Here is a 27,076-nt window from a genome sequence, read left to right on the forward strand (position 1 = left end):
TGTTGTTTGACTCAGCCAAGTTCCCTGAGGACGTTTATTTGAGGACGGTCCAATCACTAGTCATCGCTCTGCCCATCCACTGTGAAGGAGATTATGACAGACGACTGATGTTTCCCCATCTCCCCATTTTACATATCAATTCACACTTCCTCATTCCATTTGGAACATTGAACCAACCAGGTAAGAGAACATTCAGCCCGTGCAGATGTACCTTGTTGTTCGCTGAACTGCCTTGTCAAAGTAACACTTCCGAATAAAAAAATAAACAATAGCAACAAAAAAAAACTAAAAATAAGCGTCTATTTGTAGTACCACTTTCTTCAAAAGCGTTTTCCTTTACAAAAGAAGAAAAAGGAAACAGCCAATCGCTTGTTCTGTATTATGTCCAATATAAATGTTTAGATGATATGAGTTCCCTACAGGAGCTATCATGGCACGTTGAGCAAAAAGTCTTCTTCTCATTCAATCATTACAGTACGCTTTAGTCCGTTTATTTTGTTCTTTTTCATACTGCTATGCCTGTGTTAAAGGTCCAAGTCTGTAATGCACCAAAATCACACACAATCCTTTGGAGCATCAGCCGCAGCATCGGCCTCAGCATCGGCCCCAGCATCGGCCTCAGCATCGGCCTCAGCATCGGCCTCAGCCTCGACGGTGGGCAGGTGAAGCCCTCTCTGTATGTGTGTGGTGAAGTCGTACTTGTCTGCGCAGGCATGCAGGCAGATGCTGCACTGGAAGGGCCCTCCGTCAGCATGGCAGCTCATGTGCAGGGCGTGCATAACCTCATCCAGGAAGAGGATGCCACAGTGGACACACTTACTGGTCAGCTCATCCTGAGTGCCCTGGTCCACCCTCTCCTTACTGGTCAGCTCGTCCTGAGTGCCCTGGTCCACCCTCTCCTTACTGGTCAGCTCATTCTGAGTGCCCTGGTCCACCCTCTCCTTACTGGTCAGCTCATCCTGAGTGCCCTTGTCCACCCTTTCCTTACTGGTCAGCTCATCCTGAGTGCCCTGGTCCACCCTCTCCTTACTGGTCAGCTCATCCTGAGTGCCCTGGTCCACCCTCTCCTTACTGGTCAGCTCATCCTGAGTGCCCTGGTCCACCCTCTCCTTACTGGTCAGCTCATCCTGAGTGCCCTGGTCCACCCTCTCCTTACTGGTCAGCTCATCCTGAGTGCCCTGGTTCACCCTCTCCTTACTGGTCAGCTCATCCTGAGTGCCCTGGTCCACCCTCTCCTTACTGGTCAGCTCATCCTGAGTGCCCTGGTCCACCCTCTCCGGCTTGGCTGCAACGTCTGGGGGAGGAGAAGGCTGGGGGGATGCCCCCTCGTCTACTTTCTCCTCTCTTCTCTCCTGCTGCTCTCTATGCTTCTCATCCTCCTTCCTCGCCGTGACCGTGGGCAAGGCGGTGGAGCCGTTGGCGGACCGTTTGGAATGTTTGATGGCCAGGTCGAGAGGGATGTCGCTTTCGGGGCTGGTGGAGGGTGGGAGAGGGAAGTGTGAGGGCAGGCTAAAGGTGTGGTAAGGCACAAAGCTTTGGCAAGGGTTGGGCAGACCAGACATGTGGCCTAGGTACTGTGGGTTGCCCGGAACAGACATCTTGTACTTAGTCCAGAAGCGCATCCAGTCGGACTCGCTCTGCGGGTCATTGTGGATGAAGGGCAGGCTGAAGAATGGGTACTGGTACTTCTCGATGGGGCTGCCCGGTGGCGAGTAGCTGGCCTGTTTGGAGGGACGCATGTACTTCTCGATGGGGCTACCCCTCTCGGAGGACAAGCTACCCTTCCCCTCCAAGCCCGTGTGATGGACCCCAGCCGAGCCCACCCCGTTCCCCTCCGCCTCTCCCTCTGCAGGGTTCTTGTTGTGTATGTGCAAAGGAGGCATTCGCTTGTGGATCTCCAGGGTTTGGCTAACTAGGAAGGAGTGGGTGGAGCGGGGGCTGGGGTGACCCTTGAACCCAGAGGACCCGCAGGCCTCGTACTGGCCCAGGGAATTCTGAGGCTCCCCTTTACGAGAGACGGGCACTCCTTCTGAGCCTGGCCCATCCTCTCCTGGCCGGCGCTCCAGGGGACTGCCATTGAGGCGTTCCTCGCTGCTGACCCTCCGCGGCTTGGAGCCCACAGGTTCGGAGGGCAGAGGGTCGGGGTTGAAGCGTTCCTCGCTGCTGACCCTCCGCTGCTTGGAGCCCACAGGTTCGGAGGGCAGAGGGTCGGGGTTGAGGCGCTTCCGCGTGCGCCGGCGGATGATCTGCTCGCCGTTGTTCTGCTTGATGATGTTCAGTGGCCGGGGAGTCTGGTGAGAGACAAAAATAGATATTTTATTTATGTATCAAGCTATGCATAAAAACATTCACATAATATAATAAGAATATTACCAGAGCATGTCACAACACTAAGGGCTTGATTCAATCCATATCGTCGCTATAGTGTGATGGAAACTTTAAAGGCAATGTTCCCGCGTCCACCACATTCACTGTAAACACTGCATATGTCGGTCCATTCGGAAACATTCCCTTTAAATTTCAATCATGCTATACCGCAGATCTTAAGCGATATGGATGGAATCAAGCCCTAAAATTATCCCAGAATGACTGCAATATCAAAAGGGGACTCCGCCAGTCAGGCTGTAGTCAGTGTAGCTTAATCCTGATAGTTACAGCTCTTCTGTCCTCCACTGCCCCCCGTAACCCCCCCTACACCCTCTGCTCCCCGGCCACCACCCTGTCACAGCTGGACAGACAGGAGACACAAGCACCTGGCCTCCGTCTAGCGCTGACACACAGACAAGCCTTGCCCTAGGGCAGCGCACATTGTTTATTACAGCCAAATAAGGGGCTAAGGCCTACTGTAAATACTGCAGGAGTGTTGCTGTAGTGCAGATGGCATACAACTGTTTAAATGGGAACATATTTTATTTTACTACAAGATCCACAGAATAGTAGATGTAGCCTGCAGAATCCACTCATTAACTAGCCACTTCATCTGTTTAGCCACCAGGGAAATACAGAAATCATTAAACAATATATTTTTTGTGTGGCCAGCTTAGGGTCATAATTTCTTCGTAATTTCTGTGTTTGTGTGTGATATGACATGCCTCAAGCATTGACTTGAAAAATACAGAAACATCCAGTCTCGTCTGGAGGAGGAAGTCTGTCTACCTTTAGGGCATATTTGAAATGGGAGACAAAAATGAACATTCTTGCCCTCATTTATCACCTAGGCCTTTCCGTCCAATTCCTTTTCCTGTTCTATTTATTTTTCTCTCCTTCTTGCCACAGGTAGGGTGACGTATCACATGGCAATGCCGAAAGACATGTTTTCATACCGACGTTTCCCCACTTTCCATGGAAGCCCAAACTAATGGGCACGAGAGAGAGAGAGAGAGAGAGAGAGAGAGAGAGAGAGAGAGAGAGAGAGAGAGAGAGAGAGAGAGAGAGAGAGAACATTTAAAATGGAGGTGAGGACATTTCCATTACTCTGCTCCCTACACATACTGCATATGAAGAAATGACCAGAAGAGAATATGAATTAAAGGGATCAGATTGGCCGCATTGCAGACTGAATTCTAGGTGTGAAATGTCCCTGAGGAATCAATCCCACACCATACCGCTGCCTCTCAGCTTGTCTTTGTGATGGACAATCTGTTGTCATGTTCCTGGGGAAAGGAAACCAATTATTTCAACCCCCAAAATGGGGGGGTAAAAAATCAATGAAATAATCCATGGCACAGTTAGGAAAAAGGGAAGCCTAGTATTATCCCTCCCTACATACATACAGTATGGTTATTTATTCAGAAACACGGAGCAAAGTATGTGAGCGGAGTTGAGAGGTTGGAAATCCCACTCATTGCTCCATGTCCTTTTCAACTGCTCTGCTAAAAACCACTACTCACTCACAGGGAGAAAAAACTGTAGCTCCAAATTGGCTCCATTCATTAAAATCACAATTTAACCAACAACCCATCTATTGTTGTGGCTACCTGGACCTACCATTCCATATTGAACCCAAACTATATGATTTGAAAGAAAAGTATTTGAATAAACATGAAAACGGTGAATGTAAGAAGCTCACCATTTTAAATAGGCTACATGTCATATGAAACAGCATATAAACACTCTAAATAGGTCAGGAGACAGATAGAGTCTAAGAAGGAACTATGATTTCAATTATTTCAAGGCTATAGCCTACAAAGAAATACACTGTGAGTGTGACACACTAGGCTGGTAGGCAGTCAGGGACATTAGGTCCTCAGCATTTAAAAAACATTTCTTTGTATTAAATCATTATAGTCTATAAATTGTGCATACAGGCTGTGACTTAGCCTACTTAGAATGAATTATAAATTAAATAAAAAACGTCTTATTAGGCTCAGTCTATCTTTAAATACATTTTTAGAAACATGAGTTTGTCCAGTCTGTGGCTTCAGGCTCATGTGATGGTGTCTGGAGAGCCGGCCAGCAGCAGGGAATATCCTCTCCACACTTGCCGAGCCACTGGGGATGCTAAACACCCTTTAGGCCACTCTTGCCAGGCGGCGCAGAGATGCATAGTTGTTTTTACATTTTTCAATAGATAGGCCTAAAGTTTTTAAGGCAAAATAACCCAATCAAATCGGAAAGTTCCTTGAATGTTGGAAAATGCCAGGCCTATTGGGCCAAAATCAATCATGGCCTATTGTATAGATAATAGAACAAAAATGAAGGAAACATTTAAGAGATCTGATTTTTGTTTATAAATACTTTGGTACAATGACACACTTAATTAGCTACCCACCTCGTTCCTTTCTTTTATCATGTGCACGTAGTAAGTACACCATCATGCATTGGGGATATGTGTCTTTTCAGATTCCACAATGAACATTACATCACCACACTCCCTCTCTTGGTTCTCATCTCAAGTCACCTTGTTTTAGCACCTGTGTTTTTTGATCAGTTTCTTTATGAAAAGGTTGTATTTACAATGGTGTTTGTTCTTGTGGCAACAGGTCACAAATGTTGCTGCTGTGATTGAGCACTGATCACCCAGTAGATATGGGAGTTTATCACAAGTGGATTTGTTTTTCAATTCTTTGTGGGTCTGTGTAATCTGAGGGAAATATGTGTCTCTAATTTGGTCATATATTTGGTAGGAGGTTAGGAAATGCGGCTCAGTTACCATCTCATTTTGTGGGCAGTGTGCACATAGCCTGTCTTCTCTTGAGAGCCAAGTCTGCCTACGGCGGCCTTTCTCAATAGCAAGGCTCTGCTCACTGAGTCTGTACAAAGTAAAAATTGTCCTTAATGTTGGATCAGTCACAGTGGTCAGGTATTCTGCCACTGTATACTCTCTGTTTAGGTGCAAAAAGCATTCTACTTTGCTCAGTTTTTCTGTAAATTCTTTTCAATGTGTCAAGTAATTATCTTATTGTTTTCTCATGATTTAGTTGGGACTCTTCATCTCCAGGTTCATCTCTCTGTAGGTGATGGCTTTGTTAGGGAAGGTTTGGGAATCATTTCCTTTTAGGTGGTTGTAGAATTTAACCACTCTTTTCTGGATTTGGATAATTAGCGGGTATCGGCCTAATTCTGCCCTGTATGCATTATTTAGTGTGTTACATTGTACACTGAGGATATTTTAGCAGAATTATGCATGCAGAGTCTCAATTTGGTGTTTGTCCCATTTTGTGAATTCTATAATAGGCAATGGGTTCTAAAACTGATTCAAGTATTTTTAGCCAGATACTAATTGGTATGTTTTTTAATGTTCCTTTTGATGGCATAGAAGGCATTTCTTGCCTTGTCTCTCAGATCGTTCACAGCTTTGTGGAAGTTACCTGTGGTGCTGATGTTTAGTCCAAGGTATGTATCGTTTTTTTGTGTGCTCTACGACAATGGTGTCTAGATGGAAATTGTATTTGTGGTCCTGGCAACTGGACCCTTGTTGGAACACCATTAATTTAGTCTTACTGAGATTTACTGTCAGGGCCCAGGTCTGTCAGGGCCCAGGTCTGACAGAATCTGTGCAGAAGATCTAGGTGCTGCTGTAGGCCCTCCTTGATTGTGGACAGAAGAACCAGATCATCAGCAATTTGACTTCGGATTCTAGCAGGGTGAGGCCGGGTGCTGCAGACTGTTCTGGTGCCCTCACCAATTCGTTGATATATATGTTGAAGAGGGTGGGGCTTAAGCTGCATCCCTGTCTCACCCCCGGCCAGGTGGAAAGTAATGTGTGTTTTTTGCCAATTTTAACCACATGGTTGCTGTTTGTGTACATGGGATTTTATAATGTTGAACATTTTTTCACAAACACCAATTTCCATCAGTTTGTATAGCAGACCGTCATGCCAAATTGAATCAAAAGGTTTTTTGAAATCAACAAAGCATGAGAAGACTTTGCCTTTGTTTGGGTTTGTTTGTTTGTCAATTAGGGTGTGCAGGGTGAATACGTGGTCTGTCGTACGGTAATTTGGTACAAAGCCAATTTGACATTTGCTCAGTACATTGTTTTCACTGATGAAATGTATGAGTCTGCTGTTAATGAAAATGCAGAGGATTTTCCCAAGGTTGCTGTTGATGCATATCCCACGGTAGTTATTGGGGTCAAATTTGTCTCCACTTTTGTGGATTGTAGTGATCAGTCCTTGATTCCAAATATTGGGGAAGATGCCAGAGCTGAGGATGATGTTAAATAGTTTAAGTATAGCCAATTGGAATTTGTGGTCTGAATATTTTATCAGTTAATTTAGGATACCATCAACACCACAGGCCTATTTGGGTTGGAGAATTTGTATTTTGTCCTGTAGTTCATTCAATGTAATTGGAGAATCCAGTGGGTTCTGGTCTTTAATAGTTGATTCTAAGATCTGTATTTGACCATGTATATGTTTGTGCTGTTTGTTCTTTGTTATAGATACAAAAATATTGGAAAAGTGGTTTATCCTTACATCTCTGTTTTGGATAGATAACTCTTCATGTTGTTGTTTGTTTAGAGTTTTCCAAGAATTGGTTAGATTCAATGGATTCTTCAGTTACGAGCTGATTTCTGACGTGCTGTTCCTTTTTCCCCATAGTGTATTTCTGTATTGTTTAAGTGATTCCCCATAGTGAAGGCGTAGGCTCAGTTCTCCTGGGTCTCTATGCTTTTGGTTAGACAGGTTTCTCCATTTCTTTTTGAGGTTTTTGCCTTCTTCATCAAACCATTTGTCATTGTTGTTCATTTTCTTAGGTTGTCAGCTTGACATTTTTATTTTATTTGATAGGGAAGCTGAGAGGTTAAATATGCTGTTCAGGTTTTCCACTGCTAAGTTTACACCTTAATATGCCATTTAGCAGACGTTTTTATCCAAAGCGACTTACAGTCATGTGTGCATACATTCTACGTATGGGTGGTCCCGGGAATCGAACCCACTACCCTGGCGTTACAAGCGCCATGCTCTACCAACTGAGCTACAGAAGGACCATGATCGATTACAGTGAAACATTTTTTCCAGGAAATTGTCTAGAAGGGATTTGAATTTGTTGTTGCCTAATAGATTTTTGGTAGATTTCCACACTACTTTCCTTCCTTCTTTAGAATGTATAAATATTATGCAGTTCCTTTGGCTTTGATGACTCATGATTAGGGATGGGTATCGTTAAGATTTGACTAATACTGCTTATCGATCCGGTACTTTATGTAACGGTTCTCTTCTTCCTCTTCCTCTGAAGAAGAGGTGTAGCAGGGATCGGACCAAGACGCAGCGTAGTTATAATTCATGGTTCTTTTTAATAACGAAACTATACATGAAATAGACTACAAAGCAAGAAACATGAAAACCTGAAACAGTCCCGTGTGGTACAAACACTGACACAGGAGACAACCACCCACAAAACCCAACACAAAACAGGCTACCTAAATATGGTTCCCAATCAGAGACAATGACTAACACTAAACCTGACCAACACTAAAACAAGGAAAACACACAAGAACGATGGTCAGAACGTGACACTTTAACGGTATTCTTCTCGGTTATTTTAGTTTATTTTTTTACGAGAAAGAAACGAAACAAATTAAGAACAGAATTGACGTTGCTTTATTTTCTGAAATGTAAAAAAAAAAAAAAATATTTACAGCAAAAGAAACAGAAATATTTTGATCAAATCACTATTATAGACTCTAATGTTGTGATGATGGAAATGTAAAACAAATGAAATAAACAATACTTTCCTGCAAAAGAAAAGACAGTGGTAGAGAACAACACAGGTGGGGCATGTAGGTAGGCTGCAGGAGGACTAACAGTGGTATAGAGCATCACGGGTGGGGCCTGTAGGTAGGCTGCAGGAGGACTAACAGTGGTATAGAGCATCACGGGTGGGGCCTGTAGGTAGGCTGCAGGAGGACTAACAGTGGTATAGAGCATCACGGGTGGGGCCTGTAGGTAGGCTGCAGGAGGACTAACAGTGGTATAGAGCATCACGGGTGGGGCCTGTAGGTAGGCTGCAGGAGGACTAACAGTGGTATAGAGCATCACGGGTGGGGCCTGTAGGTAGGCTGCAGGAGGACTAACAGTGGTATAGAGCATCACGGGTGGGGCCTGTAGGTAGGCTGCAGGAGGACTAACAGTGGTATAGAGCAACACGGGTGGGGCCTGTAGGTAGGCTGCAGGAGGACTAACAGTGGTATAGAGCAACACGGGTGGGGCCTGTAGGTAGGCTGCAGGAGGACTAACAGTTCTTAGCAGTTCTTCTGGAGAAAGATCAACATATTTTCCGTATCTGGCAGAAGTCGGGACCTCTCCTGGCTTATTGTGTTCCCTGCAGTCAGAAATACCCTCTCGTTAGGGGTGGAGGAGGCTTGAGCACAGAGGTAGCTTGTTGTAATGTTTGTGAGGAGGGGCAGAGTAGCTCTCTTCTCCCACCACCACATCACAGGATCTTCAGCCATGGAGATGGGAGGCCTTCGTAGAACTCCACCTCTAGGTGAACACGCTCACTGAGGGTGAGGGACGAGGTGTCCCATTGGATCGTCAACCTCAACTCCCTATCCTCCTCTGAGAACAGCTCCTCCAAGGCACTCCTTGTTTTGTACAATGGAGGGACTGTCTCCTCCATTCCCTCTCCTTCTCCTTCCGACTCCTCCTGTTGCTGGTGCTCTGTGTCTGTCTGCTCCGGCTCCTCTGACAGCCCTGATGTTGCTCCGGTCACATTGGCCTCAACAGTTGCCTTCCTCAGCCTGTCCCAGGAGGTGTCACTCACCGGCCTCCCTTTAAATCTGGGGTCCATTGCTGTGGCCTCAGAGGTTCTCTCACACCTTCTCTTTGATGGTTGCCACAAACGTTGTATCTTCATGCTCCACAGTTTAGTGCTCTTCCAGTTTTTGGACAATGGATATGATCTGTCCACAGGTGGCATTCTATTCACATGACCCACACAGTGTGGATGTATAGAGGATTCTCATGAGCTGGACAAACTCCTCAGCCTTATGGAAGTCCTCCTCCTTCAGACGGTCCAGGTTGGCCTTGGTCATTGCTTTTTGCAGTCGTGGGTCCAAGGCTGCTGCTTGGGTCGCTGGATACTGCACCAGGAATCTCTCATTAGATAAAGTTCCATCTGGTCTTCACAGCAAGTAGGAGTGAGTATTGCAGAAGGCCTGAAACAAAAACAAAAAAAGATTGAATTACCGCACACTTGAATTTTGAATTAAATTGTTAAATGTCGGAATTTCAAAATAATACTTTAATAGATTGAACTGGCTTCTTACCAAGGAGCTGCTGCTTCTCCTTCAAGACTGTTTTGGACATCGAGGATCTCCTGAACCATACGACCACTGCTCTGATTGGGGCTGGACATCGAGGATCTCCTGAACCACACGACCACTGCTCTGATTGGGGCTGGACATCGAGGATCTCCTGAACCATACGACCACTGCTCTGATTGGGGCTGGACATCGAGGATCTCTTGAACCACACGACCACTGCTCTGATTGGGGCTGGACATCGAGGATCTCTTGAACCATACGACCACTGCTCTGATTGGGGCTGGACATCGAGGATCTCCTGAACCACACGACCACTGCTCTGATTGGGGCTGGACATTGAGGATCTCCTGAACCACACGACCACTGCTCTGATTGGGGCTGGATATCGAGGATCTCCTGAACCATACGACCACTGCTCTGATTGGGGCTGGACATCGAGGATCTCCTGAACCACACGACCACTGCTCTGATTGGGGCTGGACATCGAGGATCTCCTGAACCATACGACCACTGCTCTGATTGGGGCTGGACATCGAGGATCTCCTGAACCATACGACCACTGCTCTGATTGGGGCTGGACATCGAGGATCTCCTGAACCATACGACCACTGCTCTGATTGGGGCTGGACATCGAGGATCTCCTGAACCACACGACCACTGCTCTGATTGGGGCTGGACATCGAGGATCTCTTGAACCACACGACCACTGCTCTGATTGGGGCTGGACATCGAGGATCTCTTGAACCACACGACCACTGCTCTGATTGGGGCTCGACATCGAGGATCTCTTGAACCACACGACCACTGCTCTGATTCAGGCTGCCCATTTATCAATGGAAGTCATTTAGTAGATTTTCCGAGCTGCCAGATTCAGTGTGTGTGCAAAGCATCCGATTTTTAGGATGTGTAGCCTCTTGATGGCAACATCCATATTAACAGCATTATCAACAGTCACAGCTACAATCTGCTCGGCTCTCTCTCAAACTCATCAAGAATGTCTGGGAGCTCCTCTGCCACTACCAGTTTGCGTACACTGTACACTGCCCTGGTGTGGAGGACCTTCTGTTGTACACTGCCCTGGTGTGGAGGACCTTCTGTTGTACACTGCCCTGGTGTGGAGGACCTTCTGTTGTACACTGTCCTGGTGTGGAGGACCTTCTGTTGTACACTGCCCTGGTGTGGAGGACCTTCTGTTGTACACTGTCCTGGTGTGGAGGACCTTCTGTTGTACACTGCCCTGGTGTGGAGGACCTTCTGTTGTACACTGTCCTGGTGTGGAGGACCTTCTGTTGTACACTACCCTGGTGTGGATGACCTTCCGTTGTACACTGTCCTGGTGTGGAGGACCTTCTGTTGTACACTGTCCTGGTGTGGAGGACCTTCTGTTTTACACTGCCCTGGTGTGGATGACCTTCTGTTTTACACTGCCCTGGTGTGGATGACCTTCTGTTTAACACTGTCCTGGTGTGGATGACCTTCTGTTGTACACTGTCCTGGTGTGGAGGACCTTCTGTTTAACACTGTCATGGTGTGGATGACCTTCTGTTGTACACTGTCCTGGTGTGGAGGACCTTCTGTTGTACACTGTCCTGGTGTGGAGGACCTTCTGTTGTACACTGTCCTGGTGTGGATGACCTTCTGTTGTACACTGTCCTGGTGTGGAGGACCTTCTGTTGTACACTGACCTGGTGTGGAGGACCTTCTGTTGTACACTGTCCTGGTGTGGAGGACCTTCTGTTGTACACTGTCCTGGTGTGGAGGACCTTCTGTTGTACACTGACCTGGTGTGGAGGACCTTCTGTTGTACACTGTCCTGGTGTGGAGGACCTTCTGTTGTACACTGTCCTGGTGTGGAGGACCTTCTGTTGTACACTGTCCTGGTGTGGATGACCTTCTGTTGTACACTGACCTGGTGTGGAGGACCTTCTGTTTTAGACTGTCCTGGTGTGGAGGACCTTCTGTTGTACACTGTCCTGGTGTGGAGGACCTTCTGTTTTACACTACCCTGGTGTGGAGGACCTTCTGTTGTACACTGCCCTGGCTTGTGTAGTGCACTGTAACAGTGAGATAGTGGTCTTAACAGAGGCTGGTCCACCCGTCTGATGAGATGGCCAGCTTTGGCACCTCCTTCAGCTCAGTGATCACATTGACCTTTTCTGCACCATACCAGGTAGGAAGTAACTCCTGGAGGGAGGGGTATATTTGGGGTTGGGTGCCTTGCTCATCTCCCTACAGTAAAAAAATATATAGTTTTCATGTGTTGAATTATCATTATTGAATGTTTTTGTTGTTGTGTGTTGCATTGTGGAGTGATGAGACTAACATACAACCCTTTTATACCACTATATCTTAAAACATGAATACAACTCAATACACATTGACAGACTGTTACCCAAAGCCCTCGGACTCCACTGTTGCAAAGGGGTGTAGGCCTTTCACTATGAACTTGGTGACGACTAGGTGGCACTCATTCCCCCTCTCCTCAGTCATCCTCCCACTAGCTGCCAGCGTGAAAGGGCTGTGGGCTGGTCTTTGGCTTGGACCAGCGGTATTAGTGGATTGGTTCATTGTAAATGCAACTTTAACAAAAAAGTTGAAAAATCTTTAAATGGGTGATTGAATTTCTGAATGTACCCATAGCTAAACAATCAGCTGGCTAATGGTTCCTTTTGATCAGGAACCCATGTTCACATAATCTAGTTAACTCTGTGTGTGGGCTCTAGGCTGATAGCATACATACCTAACGGAGATGTCACGTTCTGACCTTAGTTCCTTTGTTTGTTTGTTTTTTTAGTATGGTCAGGGTGTGAGTTGGGGTGGGCAGTCTATGTTTGTTTTTCTAGGTTGTTATATTTCTATGTGTTGGGCCTAGTATGGTTCTCAATCAGAGGCAGGTGTCGTTCGTTGTCTCTGATTGAGAATCATACTTAGGTAGCCTGTTTTCCCACTATGGGTTGTGGGTGTTTATTTTCTGTTCTGTGTTTTGTTGCACCGGTCAGGACTGTTCGTTTGTCGTGTAATGTTTTTGGTTCAGTATTCATTCTTTATTAAATTACAATGAATACTTACCACGCTGCAGCTTGGTCCTCTCTTTCTCCTGACGACAACCCTTACAGGAGATCAGACAACGAGGGATGAACTACGAGCCAGTACATAATGCACTTTCCATAGATGTTTGGACAGATTGCTCGTGTTTTCCACCCTCACAAGAGAAATTATTGTTGCACTTGTGGTAACGAGCATTGGCAGCATCGACTCTGGTGATGGTGAACCACACTTTTGAACATTTAGTTCTCTCCTCCAACGTCATTAATTAAGAGCAGGGTGTGTGTGTGTGTGTGTGTGTGTGTGTGTGTGTGTGTGTGTGTGTGTGTGTGTGTGTGTGTGTGTGTGTGTGTGTGTGTGTGTGTGTGTGTGTGCGCACGCGTGTGTGTGTGTGTTTTGTAGCGTGTGAGGCTCCGTGCGAGAGAGATCTCTCTTCTGGATTGGGAATAGTGACAACGCATTATAGACGAATGTCTTAATCATATTGCAAATTAGAAACGGTTGGTGAGAAAATGTGCAAGATAACGTTTAGCAATAATTGTAGCAATTGTAGCATTTATTGTAGCAATAATAAATAGGAAATCTTAATTTCTCCAGTACCGAAAGCAGAATCGATAACATCTTATCAATACTACGGTCTTTCATAATTTAGCCTCGGGGCCCGTTTAATACCGGGTTTTGGCACCCATCCCTACTCATGATTGGCACCCATCCCTACTCATGATTGAGCATAGTTCTGTTGAAGTAGAGTGTGATGTTGTCAGTGGACTGACTGTGAACACTCTAAGAGACTCTGGGTTGAGGTCAGTGATAAAGTAGTCTATAGTACTACTACCAAGAGATGAGCTATAGGTGCATCTACCGTACTAGTCCCCTCAAAGCCTACCATTGACAAGGTACATACCCAGCATCTGACAGAGCTGCAGAAGTTGTGACCCATTTTTGTTGGTTATGTTGTCGTAGTTGTGTCTAGGGGGGCATATGGGGGAGGGAATGCTGTCACCTCCAAGTAGGTGTTTATCCCCCTGTGTGCTGAGGGTGTCAGGTTCTTGTCCAGTTCTGGCATTTAGGTCACCACAGATTAGTACATGTCCTTGAGCCTGGAAATGGTTGATCTCCCCTCTAGGATGGAGAAGTTGTCATCGTTAAAGTATGGGGATTCTATTGAGGGGATACATGAGGACATTTTTCTCTGTTGAGAATCATTTTCTTATTAATTTCTATCCAGATGTAAAATGTTCCTGTTTTGACTAATTTAATAGAGTGGGTTAGGTCTGCTCTATACCAAATTAGCATACCCACTGAGTCTCTTCCCTGTTTCACACCTGGTAGTTTGGTGGATGGGACTACCGGCCCTCTGTAAGAGGACAACCATAGTGTCTAGTGTTGTTTTTGGGTGGTTTAGGCCCGGACCATCACCGTCTCTCTCTCTCACTATCTCTGTCTCTCTCTCACTATCTCTGTCTCTCTCTCACTATCTCCGTCTCTCTTTCTCACTATCTCCGTCTCTCTCTCTACCTCTCTCACTATCTCCGTCTCTCTCTCTACCTCTCTCTCTATCTCCGTCTCTCTCTCTACCTCTCTCTCTCTCTCACTATCTCCGTCTCTCTCTCCACCTCTCTCTCTCTCTCTCTCTCTCTCTCTCTCTCTCTCACTATCTCCGTCTCTCTCTCCACCTCTCTCTCTCTACCTCTCTCTCACTATCTCCGTCTCTCTCTCTACCTCTCTCTCTCTCACACTATCTCTGTCTCTCTCTCTCTCTATCTTTCTTTCTCTCTCAGCCAGCTGTCAAGGCTGTCTGTCTGGAGCAGGAGGAGAGGAGAAGCAGAAGATGATTCAGACCAGAAGAAAGAAAGACTGCCCTCTACTGACCGGAACATTCTGAACCCACACAGCCATGGATGCTCTTTGTCCTCCCTTCTCTCTGTCTCTGTCTTTCTCTCAATTCAATTAAATTTAAGTGCTCTATTGTCATGGGAAACATATGTTAACATTGCCAAAGCAGGTGAAGTAGATAATAAACAAAATTGAAATGAACAATAAAATGTACAGTAAACATTACACTCACAGAAGTTCCAAAAGAATAAAGACATTTCAAATCTGTCTCTCTCTCTGTCTCTCTCTCTCTTTCTCTCTCTCTTTCTCTCTCTCTCTCTCTGTCTCTCTTTCTCTTTCTCTCTCTCTCTCTGTCTCTCCTTCTCTCTCTCTGTCTCTCTTTCTCTCTCTCTGTCTCTCTCTCTCTCTCTCTGTCTCTTTCTCTCTCTCTGTTTCTCTGTCTCTCTGTGTCTCTCTCTCTCTGTGTCTTTGTCTCAATTCGTCTCTCTATGTGTCTCTCTCACAATTGAATTGAATGAGGACACGATGTAAAAATATATATATTGCAAGAGCTTTGGAGATAATAATAATAATCAATATCGTCAACAACAATAATCAACAATAATCAAGGGTGAAAATAACCATACAATGAACAATGAACAATAACAATAACAATGGCATAGAGGACATTTTCAGGTTGGTTGGTTTATCAATCACTGTCCCTCAGGCAGCAATGTAGGTATTTCAACTTCAATTAGTTTTTAATGGCGTAGAATGTGTGCTATCTCTTGCAGATCATTCACTGCCTCATTAAGGCATCCAGAGCTTAAACCTAAGTAATTGTAGTGTTTGGAGTACTCTATATATTTTGTACCAATTGAGAACTTTGGTCTAATTCCCTGAGATCTGGACCTTCTCTGGAAAATCAGACTTTTCTGTATTTTTGGGGTTTACTAGCAGAGAGATCCAAGTCTAGTAAAAGTTCATGACATGTTTAGCCAACAGTTAGACAACAGATTGACAGTGTAATGCCATAGACAAAGGAAGGTGGGTGGAAGACGCAGACAGAAGAAAGGTCATCTTCATTCTGCCACCATCTTGACCTTTTATTTGACTTCCTACGATAGCTCATAATTATCTCTCTTACAGGATGTTCCATCTAAAACAAGCCTTCAACCTATTCACCTGCTCACGTGATGGATCATGCATCTACTTCCATACTGCCGTTGTGTCTCTCTAGACCGTTAGGTCGGTGGTCCCCTGCTGTTGTGTCTCTCTAGACCGTTAGGTCGGTGGTCCCCTGCTGTTGTGTCTCTCTAGACCGTTAGGTCGGTGGTCCCCTGCTGTTGTGTCTCTCTAGACCGTTAGGTCGGTGGTCCCCTGCTGTTGTGTCTCTCTAGACCGTTAGGTCGGTGGTCCCCTGCCGTTGTGTCTCTCTAGACCGTTAGGTCGGTGGTCCCCTGCCGTTGTGTCTCTCTAGACCGTTAGGTCGGTGGTCCCCTGCTGTTGTGAACCAGAGCCTGTGTGTCATGCATTAGAGATCTCTCACTGGCATCATCTACCATACACAAAGGCCTACACAATACAAAAGCTTTGGTATTTCCAGGCTCCATAAGTGGATAAGTGATTAACCTTTAATGTAGCTACCTTTCTCATTGTGATATGAATACCGTCTATGTTGCCTCACTCCTCACAAAGCTAGTGCTTTCATCATTGTCTGCGTCCCAAATGGCACCCTATTCCTTATATAGTGCCCTACTGTTGACCAGGGCACATAGAGAGCCTCATAAGGCTTTGGTCAACAGTAGTGCACTACGTAGATAATAAGGTACTGTGTGTCTCCGTTGTCAGCAGCAGAACTTTTCAGAACAGTTCAGGAGACCTTTAGGAGTATGCCATTCATTGTTTTCTGTCAGCGTGATGGACGGAGGAGTGCACTTTGGCAACTGTAAACAGAGACTCTTCAGACTAAACAAAGTAATGCTGCTACCTCGTTGAGTTTTTACATCTGTAAAGACAGAGACAGACTGTTCAGACAGAACAAAGTAGTGCTGCTACGCGCTGGCATTGAGGAACTCACACATACAGTAGGTCCTACGCTCCACACTGCCTGTCAGGTGCTATTATGTTCTAAGAGTCCAGACATAAATTACAGGCCCACTACAGCACCAGTTTATGAGCTGCTATTATGAAATGATTTCTGTACAGCATATAAATGTTTTATTCAAAACTATATAAATACTACTGGAACATCCACTGCCAAGATGTGAAAGACAGGGATTGGCCGGGTAGATGAACGTGCCTGCAGATGAAAACGTCATCATCCCTGATTAATTGCAGACCTTCTAAAAAACAAGCAATGTAACGTTCTGTTAAATGATGCCCTCTCTACACTCTTACACAGAGGGTTCTACATGTAACCCAAAAGGGTTCTACCTTGGACCAAAAACGGTTATCCTATGGGGACAGCCGAAAAACCATTTTGGAACCCTTTTTTTCTAAGAGAATTCTGCTGCAACATCGGGGTCGTTTCCGGTGAGGATAGAACGAACGAGATACCATAACTCAGCCCCCACTGAGAGGAGCGGAGGAACAAAGAAACTCAGGACAACAGACAATCTGGACTCAGAGTGAGTGTTGCGCAAAATGATGGGAAACTCTCATTTCATAGAATCCTCTCCAAGTCATTTATAAGAATCTTCTTCAAGTCATTTATTAGAATCCTCTCCAAGTCATTTATTAGAATCCTCTCCAAGTCATTTATAAGAATCCTCTCCAAGTCATTTATTAGAATCCTCTCCAAGTCATTTATTAGAATCCTCTCCAAGTCATTTATTAGAATCATCTCCAAGTCATTTATTAGAATCATCTCCAAGTCATTTATTAGAATCCTCTCCAAGTCATTTAATAGAATCCTCTCCAAGTCATTTATTAGAATCCTCTCCAAGTCATTTATAAGAATCCTCTCCAAGTCATTTATTAGAATCCTCTCCAAGTCATTTATTAGAATCCTCTCCAAGTCATTTATTAGAATCCTCTCCAAGTCATTTATTAGAATCCTCTCCAAGTCATTTATTAGAATCCTCTCCAAGTCATTTATTAGAATCCTCTCCAAGTCATTTATTAGAATCCTCTCCAAGTCATTTATTAGAATCCTCTCCATGTCATTTATTAGAATCCTCTCCAAGTCATTTATTAGAATCCTCTCCAAGTCATTTATTAGAATCCTCTCCATGTCATTTATTAGAATCCTCTCCAAGTCATTTATAATAATCCTCTCCAAGTCATTTATTAGAATCCTCTCCAAGTCATTTATTAGAATCCTCTCCAAGTCATTTATTAGAATCCTCTCCAAGTCATTTATTAGAATCCTCTCCATGTCATTTATTAGAATCCTCTCCATGTCATTTATAATAATCCTCTCCAAGTCATTTATTAGAATCCTCTCCAAGTCATTTATTAGAATCCTCTCCAAGTCATTTATTAGAATCCTCTCCATGTCATTTATTAGAATCCTCTCCATGTCATTTATTAGAATCATCTCCAAGTCATTTATTAGAATCCTCTCCAAGTCATTTATTAGAATCCTCTCCAAGTCATTTATAATAATCCTCTCCAAGTCATTTATTAGAATCCTCTCCATGTCATTTATTAGAATCCTCTCCAAATCATTTATAATAATCCTCTCCAAGTCATTTATTAGAATCCTCTCCAAGTCATTTATAATAATCCTCTCCAAGTCATTTATTAGAATCCTCTCCAAGTCATTTATTAGAATCCTCTCCAAGTCATTTATTAGAATCCTCTCCAAGTCATTTATTAGAATCCTCTCCAAGTCATTTAATAGAATCCTCTCCAAGTCATTTATTAGAATCCTCTCCAAGTCATTTATTAGAATCCTCTCCAAGTCATTTATTAGAATCCTCTCCAAGTCATTTATTAGAATCCTCTCCATGTCATTTATTAGAATCCTCTCCATGTCATTTATTAGAATCCTCTCCAAGTCATTTATTAGAATCCTCTCCAAGTCATTTATTAGAATCCTCTCCAAGTCATTTATTAGAATCCTCTCCAAGTCATTTATTAGAATCCTCTCCAAGTCATTTATGGTGTATCTTGGGCAGATGTTGTTGCCATCCTGTACAACTTGTACCTGTCCCGCAGGTGTAATGTTCGGTTGTACTAATCCTGTGCAGGTGTTGTTACACGTGGTCTGTCACTGCGAGGACGACCAGCTGTCTGTCCTGTTTCCCTGTAGCGCTGTCTTAGGCGACACACAGTACGGACATTGCAATTTATTGCCCTGGCCACATGTGCAGTCCTCATGCCTCCTTGCAGCATGCCTAAGGCACGTTCACACAGATGAGCAGGGACCCTGGGCATTTTTTGTGTGTGTTTTTCAGAGTCAGTTCCCTTTAGTGTCCTAAGTCTTCATAACTGTGACCTTAATTGCCTACCGTCTGTAAGCTGTTAGGTGTCTTAACGACCGTTCCACAGGTGCATGTTCATTAATTGTTTATGGTTCATTGAACAAGCATAGGGAAACAGTGTTTAAACCCTTTACAATGAAGATCTGTGAAGTTATTTTGATTTTTATGAATTATCTTTGAAAGACAGGGTCCTGAAAAAGGGATGTTTCTTTTTTTGCTGAGTTTAACTAGGAGAAGTAACAACCAGCAACACATAACTAGAATACATGCATGTCAAGAGGAGACCAGAGACCAGAGTCACAGATGAGCAGAGTATCACTGAGTTGTATCTCCAATGGAGATATAGGAATATATATATTCCCCACCCCATTCCCTATATAGGGATATATATAGGCAATAGGGTGTCATTGGGGATGCAGTCTGAGTTAGAGTGGCGTCAACCACAGTCATTTCCAACATGTCTAATGGTGGATTTCTGTAAAACCAACTTAATAGTGAATCATAAAAATAAGAAATTCTCCTGGTGCACAAACATAATACAGTATATGACAGATATCAGATCTTAATGTGAGCCAGTTTGCTACAGCAGGAAAATAATCCAGTAGGAACTGAAGTATAATTTATTATGTGGATTATAATTCATGCACATTTTTGTAGGGGGGAAAAATCAAGTCTGAAATCTCAAAGTGGAAATTACAAACTTTAGAAGCATTTTTAAAACTTAAATACACTACAAGTTTGTAGTGTAATACAATTGTCAGATTGAAAATAGTGATCAAATTAAGATCTTACATCTGTATTGCTATATAATAAGTACTACTCTGTCTCAGTTATAAGAAAATTATGACATGTAAAGTTTTTCAATCTATGGTATTTCACCCAGTAGATATGTGAGTTTATCAAAATTGGGTTTGTTTTCAAATTCTTTGTGGATCTGTGTAATCTGAGGGAAATATGTGTCTCTAATATGGTCATACATTTGGTTAAGAAGGGCAGCTCAGTTTCCACCTCATTTTGTGGGCAGTGTGCACATAGCCTGTCTTCTCTTGAGAACCAGGTCTGCCTTCAGCGGCCTTTCTCAATAGCAAGGCTATGCTCACTGAGTCTGTATATAGGTAAAGCTTTCCTTAAATTTGAGTCATTCACAGTGGTCAGGTATTCTGTCACGGTGTACTCTCTGTTTAGGACCAAATAGCATTCTAGTTTGCTCTGTTTTTTACATGAATTATTTCCATATCTCTCTGTCTATTTCTCTCTCTCTTTCTCTCTTTGACTATGGTAGGCCTAGTCTGCTGGTCTGGAGCTGGTTTAGACCACCAGGTAGCCCGGCCAGGGAAAGGGCTCTCTGGAGCATGTCTCTCTCTTTCAACCTCCGTCTCTCTCCCTCTGTCTATTTTCTCTCTCTCTATCTCTCCATCTCTTTGACTGTGGTAGGCCTGGTTTGCTGGTCTGGAGCTGGTTTAGACCACCATGTGGCCTGGTCAGTGAAAGGGCTCTCTGAAGCTTGTCCCTCTCTCTCTGGCCCAGTCGACCACACCGACTCAGGGAGCCTCCTGTATAGATCCACCCGCCACCCAGGCAGTCGGTCCAGTCGCCTTCAGGCCAGACAACACAGCCTAGAACACTGCACACTGGGCTTAAAAGAACTGGCGGACTCTGTGGACTCTACCCTAGTCATAACTGAATTACTGAGATTAAACATCAAAATGAGTGAAGTGCGCAGACAAAGGCCTTCTTGTTTCCGAGGGGTAAATCCTCACATGATGTCACATTTGCTTACCCATATGTTTGCCCAGACACTATTTCATTTCAAAGAGCATTGAGAAGTACGTCTTGGAAAGTTCCAGCCCATGGTGGTTTAATAAAAAATCTACAGCTTGTGTATTCAAAACCAAAAATGAACTCTAAAAAAAGTAGAGAGAGGACCAGTTGTAAAGTCCTTCAATGATTGAGTACATTGACTTATTTCGGAATAACTTGTTGAAGTCCGTAACACAATGGACATCTCCTCTTCGGGAGAGAGAAACAAACTACACATTCAATCTAAAATATTGAGCCATCTCATCCTCAATTTCAAGTCCCAAAAAAAGGACTTTCCATCATTTTACTAAAATCAAACTCCCATTTCAATGACAAATTCCACTGAGCACAACCCCAAATGGAGAGAGGCATATCTACTGTGCATCATTATGATCCTTACATTCCCATGTTACATTCCCATGATGCCTCTTTCTGCATCAGTGTCACCACAAGGTGAGGTCACAGCCTTTGAATTAGGGAATGTGAGAACGGATTAGGAGAGAGAGAGAGAGAGAGCGAGAGAGAGAGAGAGAGAGAGAGAGAGAGAGAGAGAGAGAGAGAGAGAGAGAGAGAGAGAGAGAGCGAGAGAGCGAGAGAGAGAGAGAGAGAGAGAGAGAGAGAGAGATAGAGCGAGAGAGGAGAGAGTGAGCGAGCGAGGTCACAGCCTTTGACTGAGGGAATGAGTGAATGAGTGAACGTAGGGGAGAGAGAGAGAGAGAGAGAGACAGATAGACAGACAGACAGCGAGAAAGAGAGAGAGAGAGCCAGAGAGAGAGAGAGAGAGAGCCCACTGACACCCCTATCAGACCACAACAAAATTACAGTCTACTTGAACAGAGCAATACTCAATCATGAGGCATCAAAGCCAAAGGAACTGAGTAACATTAAGAAATGCTATAGATGGAAGGAATGCAGTTTCAGACAATTTCCTGGGTAAAACATTCCACTGTAATAGTCAAGGTGTAAACTTGTTAGTAGAAAATCTTAACAGTATATTTGACCTCTCAGCTTCCCTATCAAATTTTAAAATCTCAAATAGAAAACCGAAGAAAATTAACAACAATGACAAATGCTTTGATGAAGAATGCAAAAATCTAAGAAAGAAATTGAGAAACCTGTCCAACCAAAAACAGAGACCCGGAAAACCTGAGTCAACGCCTTCACTATGGTGAATCACTAAAACAATACAGAAACACACTACGGAAAAAGAAGGAACAGCACATCAGAAATCAGCTCAATGTAAATGAAGAATCCATAGACTCTAACCACTTCTGGGAAAATTGGAAAACACTAAACAAACAACAACACGAAGAATTATCTATCCAAAATGGAGATGTATGGGTAAACCACTTCTCCAATCTTTTTGGCTCTATTACAAAGAATAAACAGCAAAAACATATACATGATCAAATCCAAATCTTAGAATCAACTATTAAAGACTACCAGAACCCACTAGATTCTCCAATTACCTTGAATGAGCTACAGGACAAAATAAAAACCCTCCAACCCAAAAAGGCCTGTGGTTTTGATGGTATCCTTAATGAAATGATCAAATATACAGACAACAAATTCCAATTGGCTATACTAAAACTCTTTAACATCATCTGGCATCTTCCCCAATATTTGGAACCAAGGTCTGATCACCCCAATCCACAAAAGTTGAGACAAATTTGACCCCAATAACTACCATGGGATATGCGTCAACAGTAACCTTGGGAAAATCTTCTGCATTATCATTAACAGCAGACTTGTACATTTCCTCAATGAAAACAATGTACTAAGCAAATGTCAAATTGGCTTTTTAACAAATTACCATACAACAGACCATGTATTCACCCTGCACACCCTAATTGACAACCAAACAAAACAAAACAAAGGCAAAGTCTTCTCATGCTTTGTTGATTTCAAAAAAGCCTTCGACTCAATTTGGCATGAGGGTCTGCTATACAAATTGATGGAAAGTGGTGTTGGGGGTAAAACATACAACATTATAAAATCCATGTACACAAACAACAAGTATGCGGTTAAAATTGGCAAAAAATCACACATTTCTTCCCACAGTGCCGTGGGGTGAGACAAGGATGCAGCTTAAGCCCCACCCTCTTCAACATATATATCAACGAATTGGCGCGGGTGCTAGAAAAGTCCGCAGCACCCGGCCTCACCCTACTAGAATCTGAAGTCAAATGTCTACTGTTTGCTGATGATCTGGTGCTTCTGTCACCAACCAAGGAGGGCCTACAGCAGCACCTAGATATTCTGCACAGATTCTGCCAGACCTGGGCCCTGACAGTAAATCTCAGTAAGACCAAAATAATGGGGTTCTAAAAAAGGTCCAGTTGCCAGGACCACAAATTCCAACGACACACCGCTGCCCTAGAGCACACAGAAAACTATACATACCTCGGCCTAAACATCAGCTCCACAGGTAACTTCCACAAAGCTGTGAAGGATCTGAGAGACAAGGCAAGAAGGATCTTCTACACCACCAAAAGGAACATAAATTCAATATCCCAATTAGGATCTGGCTAAAAACACAAGAATCAGTTATAGAACCCATTGCCCTTCGTGGTTGTAATATCTGGGGTCCGCTCACCAACCAAGAATTCATACAATGGGACAAACACCAAAAAAGTGATTCTACAAAAAACATCCCCCGTGTACAGCGTAAAACACAAAATAATGCATGCAGAGCAGAATTAGGAAGATACTCACAAATCCAGAAAATAGTACTAGATTAATTCTCTGACCCTTTGATTGGACAACATTTCAGTTCATGCTGCAAAAGCTCTAATTGGCTGGAGGGCGTCCTCCGGAAGTCATCATAATTACTGTGTATGTCTATGGAAGGGGGCGAGAACCATGAGCCTCCTAGGTTTTATATATAAGTCAATGTACTCAGAGGAGGACGGAAATCAGCTCTCCTCCAGCTACACCATGGTGCTACCCGACAGAGTGCTGTTGAGGCTACTGTAGACCTTCATCGCAAAACAGTTTGATTTAGTAATTTTTTATTTTATAATGTAATATATTTAGTATAGGTTTATATTATCTATACTTTTTTTGTTTCACTATAAATAAATAAAAAAGATATCACTGAGTAGAATGGTCCTCCTCTGAGGAGCCTTCACTGAGACATATGATGGGTAAGCCTGCATATCTGTGAGAGGAACATGTGTGAACTTTATGGGGGTTTCAGCTTTTAGGGGTTAGAGGGCACAGCGGACCCACTTATCTCATCCTCCCCCAGGCCCTGAGAGGCGCACCAATCACCCAGGGAGGAAGTGGGGTGGACAGGGTGGAACAGCTACAGTGTTCTGCTAACACTTATGAAGGAATGGAGCTGGAGGGGATGGCTGCCGTTCTACGGGCTCCTAACCAGCTATTTTGTGAGTATTTTTTCTAATTGTTTGTAACTTATTTTGTACATAAAGTTGATGCTACCGTCTCTTATGACCGAATATAGCTTCTGGATATCAGAACAGCGATTACTCACCTCGAACAGGACAAAGATTTTTTCTTTAATGAGTCTGACAAGAAGGAGATAATGTTGCTCCCAGACAAGTTCAAAATCCCCGTCATTCGCATGAAGAAAAGAAGGAATACAGGGGGAACAGATCAGGGTGGCTTGTAAGAATTTGTCATTGAGTGGTTGACCCGCCTAACATCTGATCTATTGGCCAACGTGCAATCATTGGAGAATAAACTGGATGCGCTCCATTTGAGACTATCCTACCTACGGGACATTAAAAACTGTAATATCTTACATTTCACAGAGTCGTGGCTGTACGCCAATGTGGATAATATGGCTGGGTTTTCTATGCCTCGGTAGGACAGAACAGCTACATCCGGTAAGATGAGTGTTGGAGGTGTAAGTCTATTTGTCGAGAGAGTTTTCATCTATATTTTTTGTAGCCGTCTATTTACCACCACAAACGGATGCTGGCACTAAGACCGCACTCAACGACCTCTATTAGGCCATAAACAAACAAGAAAATGCTCATCCGGAAGCGGCGCTCCTAGTGGCCGGGTACTTTAATGCAGGCAAACTTAAATCTGTTTTACCTAAATTCTACCAGCATATCACGTGCAACCAGAGGGGAAAAAAACTCTAGACCACCTTTCCTCCACAGACAAAGACGAGTACAAAGCTCCCCCATTTGGCAAATCTGACAATAATTCTATCTTCCTCATTTCTGCTTACAAGCAGAAACTAAAGCAGGAAGTACCAGTGACTCGCTCAATACGGAAGTGGTCAGATGACATGGATGCTATGCTGTAGGACAGTTTTGCGAGCACAGACTGGAATATGTTCCGGGATTCATCCAATGGCATTGAGGAGTACACCACCTCAGACACCGGCTTCATCAATAAGTGATTCAACAACGTCATCCCCACAGTGACTGTACGTACATAACCCAACCAGAAACCATGGATTACAGGCAGCATCCGCACCGAGTTAAAGGCTAGAGCTGCCGCTTTCAAGGAGTGGGAAACTAATCCAGACGCTTATAATAAATCCAGCTATGCCCTCAGACAAACCATCAAACAGGCAAAGCATCAATAAAGGACTAAGATTGAATCATACTACACCGGCTCTGACGCTCGTCGGTGTGGCAGGGCTTGAAAACTATTATGGACTATAAAGTGAAACTCAGCCGCGAGCTGCCCAGTGACGCGAGTCTACCGGATGGGCTAAATGCCTTTTATGCTCGCTTCGAGGCAAGCAACACTGAAACATGCATGAGAGTACCAGCTGTTCCGGACGACTGTGTGATCAAGCTCTCAGTAGCCAATGTGAGCAAGACCTTTAAAGAGGTCAACATTCCCAAGGCTGCATGTTTCAAGCAGACAGAGAGAAGCCCAAAACATATTCAAAGACTCCAGTCACCCAAGTCATACTCTGTTCTCTCTGCTACCGCATGGCAAGCAATACCGGAATGCCAAGTTTATGTCCAAAAGGCTCCTTAACGTTTCTACCCTCAAGCCATAAGACTGCTTAACAATTAATCAAATGGCCACCCGGACTATTTGCATTGATAAATACCAACCTTGGAGGAAGCTGTTAAGGATTGCTACTCGCTGTTTAGTCACTTTACCCCTACCTACATGTACAAATGACCGTGAGTAACCTGTATCCCCGCACATTGACTCTGTATATAGCCTCATTATTGTTATTTTATTAGTGTTATTTAATACATTTTTTTACTTTAATTTATTTTCTTAAAACTGCATCGTTGGTTAAGGGCATGTAAGGAAGCATTTCACGGGAAGGTTGATTTGACTTACTTAATCACCATTTCATTTTAGTGGTTGGGCTGATGTGGTGTGGCAGGTTACTCCCCTCCCTCTGGCACATGTACGCATACACATACTTAAACATTCTCCCTCCTGGGTTTTTCCTAGCCCCCCCCCCCCGCCTTACCGAGTGGAGCTTCTGATAGAGGCCACAGGCGTTGAGCCCGCCCCCTCCCTGCCTTACCGAGTGGAGCTTCTGATAGAGGCCACAGGCGTTGAGCCCGCCCCTCCCTGCCTTACCGAGTGGAGCTTCTGATAGAGGCCACAGGCATTGAGCCCCCCTCCCCGCCTTGCTGAGTGGAGCTTCTGATAGAGGCCACAGGCGTTGAGCCCCCCCCCTCCCTGCCTTACCGAGTGGAGCTTCTGATAGAGGCCACAGGCGTTGAGCCCCCCCCCCTCACTGCCTTACTGAGTGGAGCTTCTGATAGAGGCCACAGGCGTTGAGCCCTCCCCCTCCCTGCCTTACCGAGTGGAGCTTCTGATAGAGGCCACAGGCGTTGAGCCCCCCTCACTGCCTTACCGAGTGGAGCTTCTGATAGAGGCCACAGGCATTGAGCCCCCTCCCCGCCTTACCGAGTGGAGCTTCTGATAGAGGACACAGGCGTTGAGCCCCCCCCCTCCCTGCCTTACCAAGTGGAGCTTCTGATAGAGGCCACAGGCGTTGAGCCCCTCCCCCTCCCTGCCTTACCGAGTGGAGCTTCTGATAGAGGCCACAGGCGTTGAGCCCGCCCCCCTCCCTGCCTTACCGAGTGAGGCTTCTGATAGAGGCCACAGGCGTTACGCTCCCCCTACCGAGTGAAGCTTCTGATAGAGGCCACAGGCATTGAGACCCCCCCCTCCCCGCCTTACCGAGTGGAGCTTCTGATAGAGGCCACAGGCGTTGAGCCCCCCTCCCTGCCTTACCGAGTGGAGCTTCTGATAGAGGCCACAGGCATTGAGACCCCCCTCCCTGCCTTACCGAGTGGAGCTTCTGATA

General features: G+C 44.5%; 2 protein-coding genes across 6 annotated transcripts in view; both read right to left on the bottom strand.

Moving 5' to 3' along the window:
- Window positions 1-27,076, bottom strand: part of LOC118378543 (zinc finger transcription factor Trps1-like) — a 234,109-nt gene that overhangs the window by 1,553 nt on the left and 205,480 nt on the right. For all 5 annotated transcript variants that reach the window (XM_052472736.1, XM_052472734.1, XM_052472735.1 and 2 more), the window contains one exon: window positions 1-2,291. This exon is cut by the window's left edge and continues 1,553 nt beyond it. In XM_052472736.1, the coding sequence (XP_052328696.1) occupies window positions 555-2,291 (1,737 nt within the window). In that variant the 3' untranslated portion in view covers window positions 1-554. The remainder of the gene's footprint in view (window positions 2,292-27,076) is intronic.
- Window positions 9,462-11,731, bottom strand: LOC127909974 (uncharacterized). The gene is made up of 2 exons (XM_052472739.1): window positions 9,716-11,731; window positions 9,462-9,604 (listed from the first exon to the last, which is right to left on the bottom strand). Exons 1-2 carry the CDS (start codon window positions 10,537-10,539, stop codon window positions 9,478-9,480), a joined length of 951 nt encoding a protein of 316 aa, XP_052328699.1. The 5' UTR covers window positions 10,540-11,731; the 3' UTR covers window positions 9,462-9,477.

This window comes from Oncorhynchus keta, chromosome 20 (genome assembly GCF_023373465.1).
Source record: "Oncorhynchus keta strain PuntledgeMale-10-30-2019 chromosome 20, Oket_V2, whole genome shotgun sequence".
Lineage (NCBI taxonomy): Eukaryota > Metazoa > Chordata > Actinopteri > Salmoniformes > Salmonidae > Oncorhynchus > Oncorhynchus keta.

Excerpts from the sequence above, each read along its gene's own strand:
- LOC127909974 (XM_052472739.1), bottom strand. The coding sequence starts at position 10,539 with ATGGGCAGCCTGAATCAGAGCAGTGGTCGTGTGGTTCAAGAGATCCTC. Across the intron at positions 9,605-9,715 it reads GGAGAAGCAGCAGCTCCTTG|GCCTTCTGCAATACTCACTC; the intron begins GTAAGAAGCCAG and ends TTTTTGTTTCAG.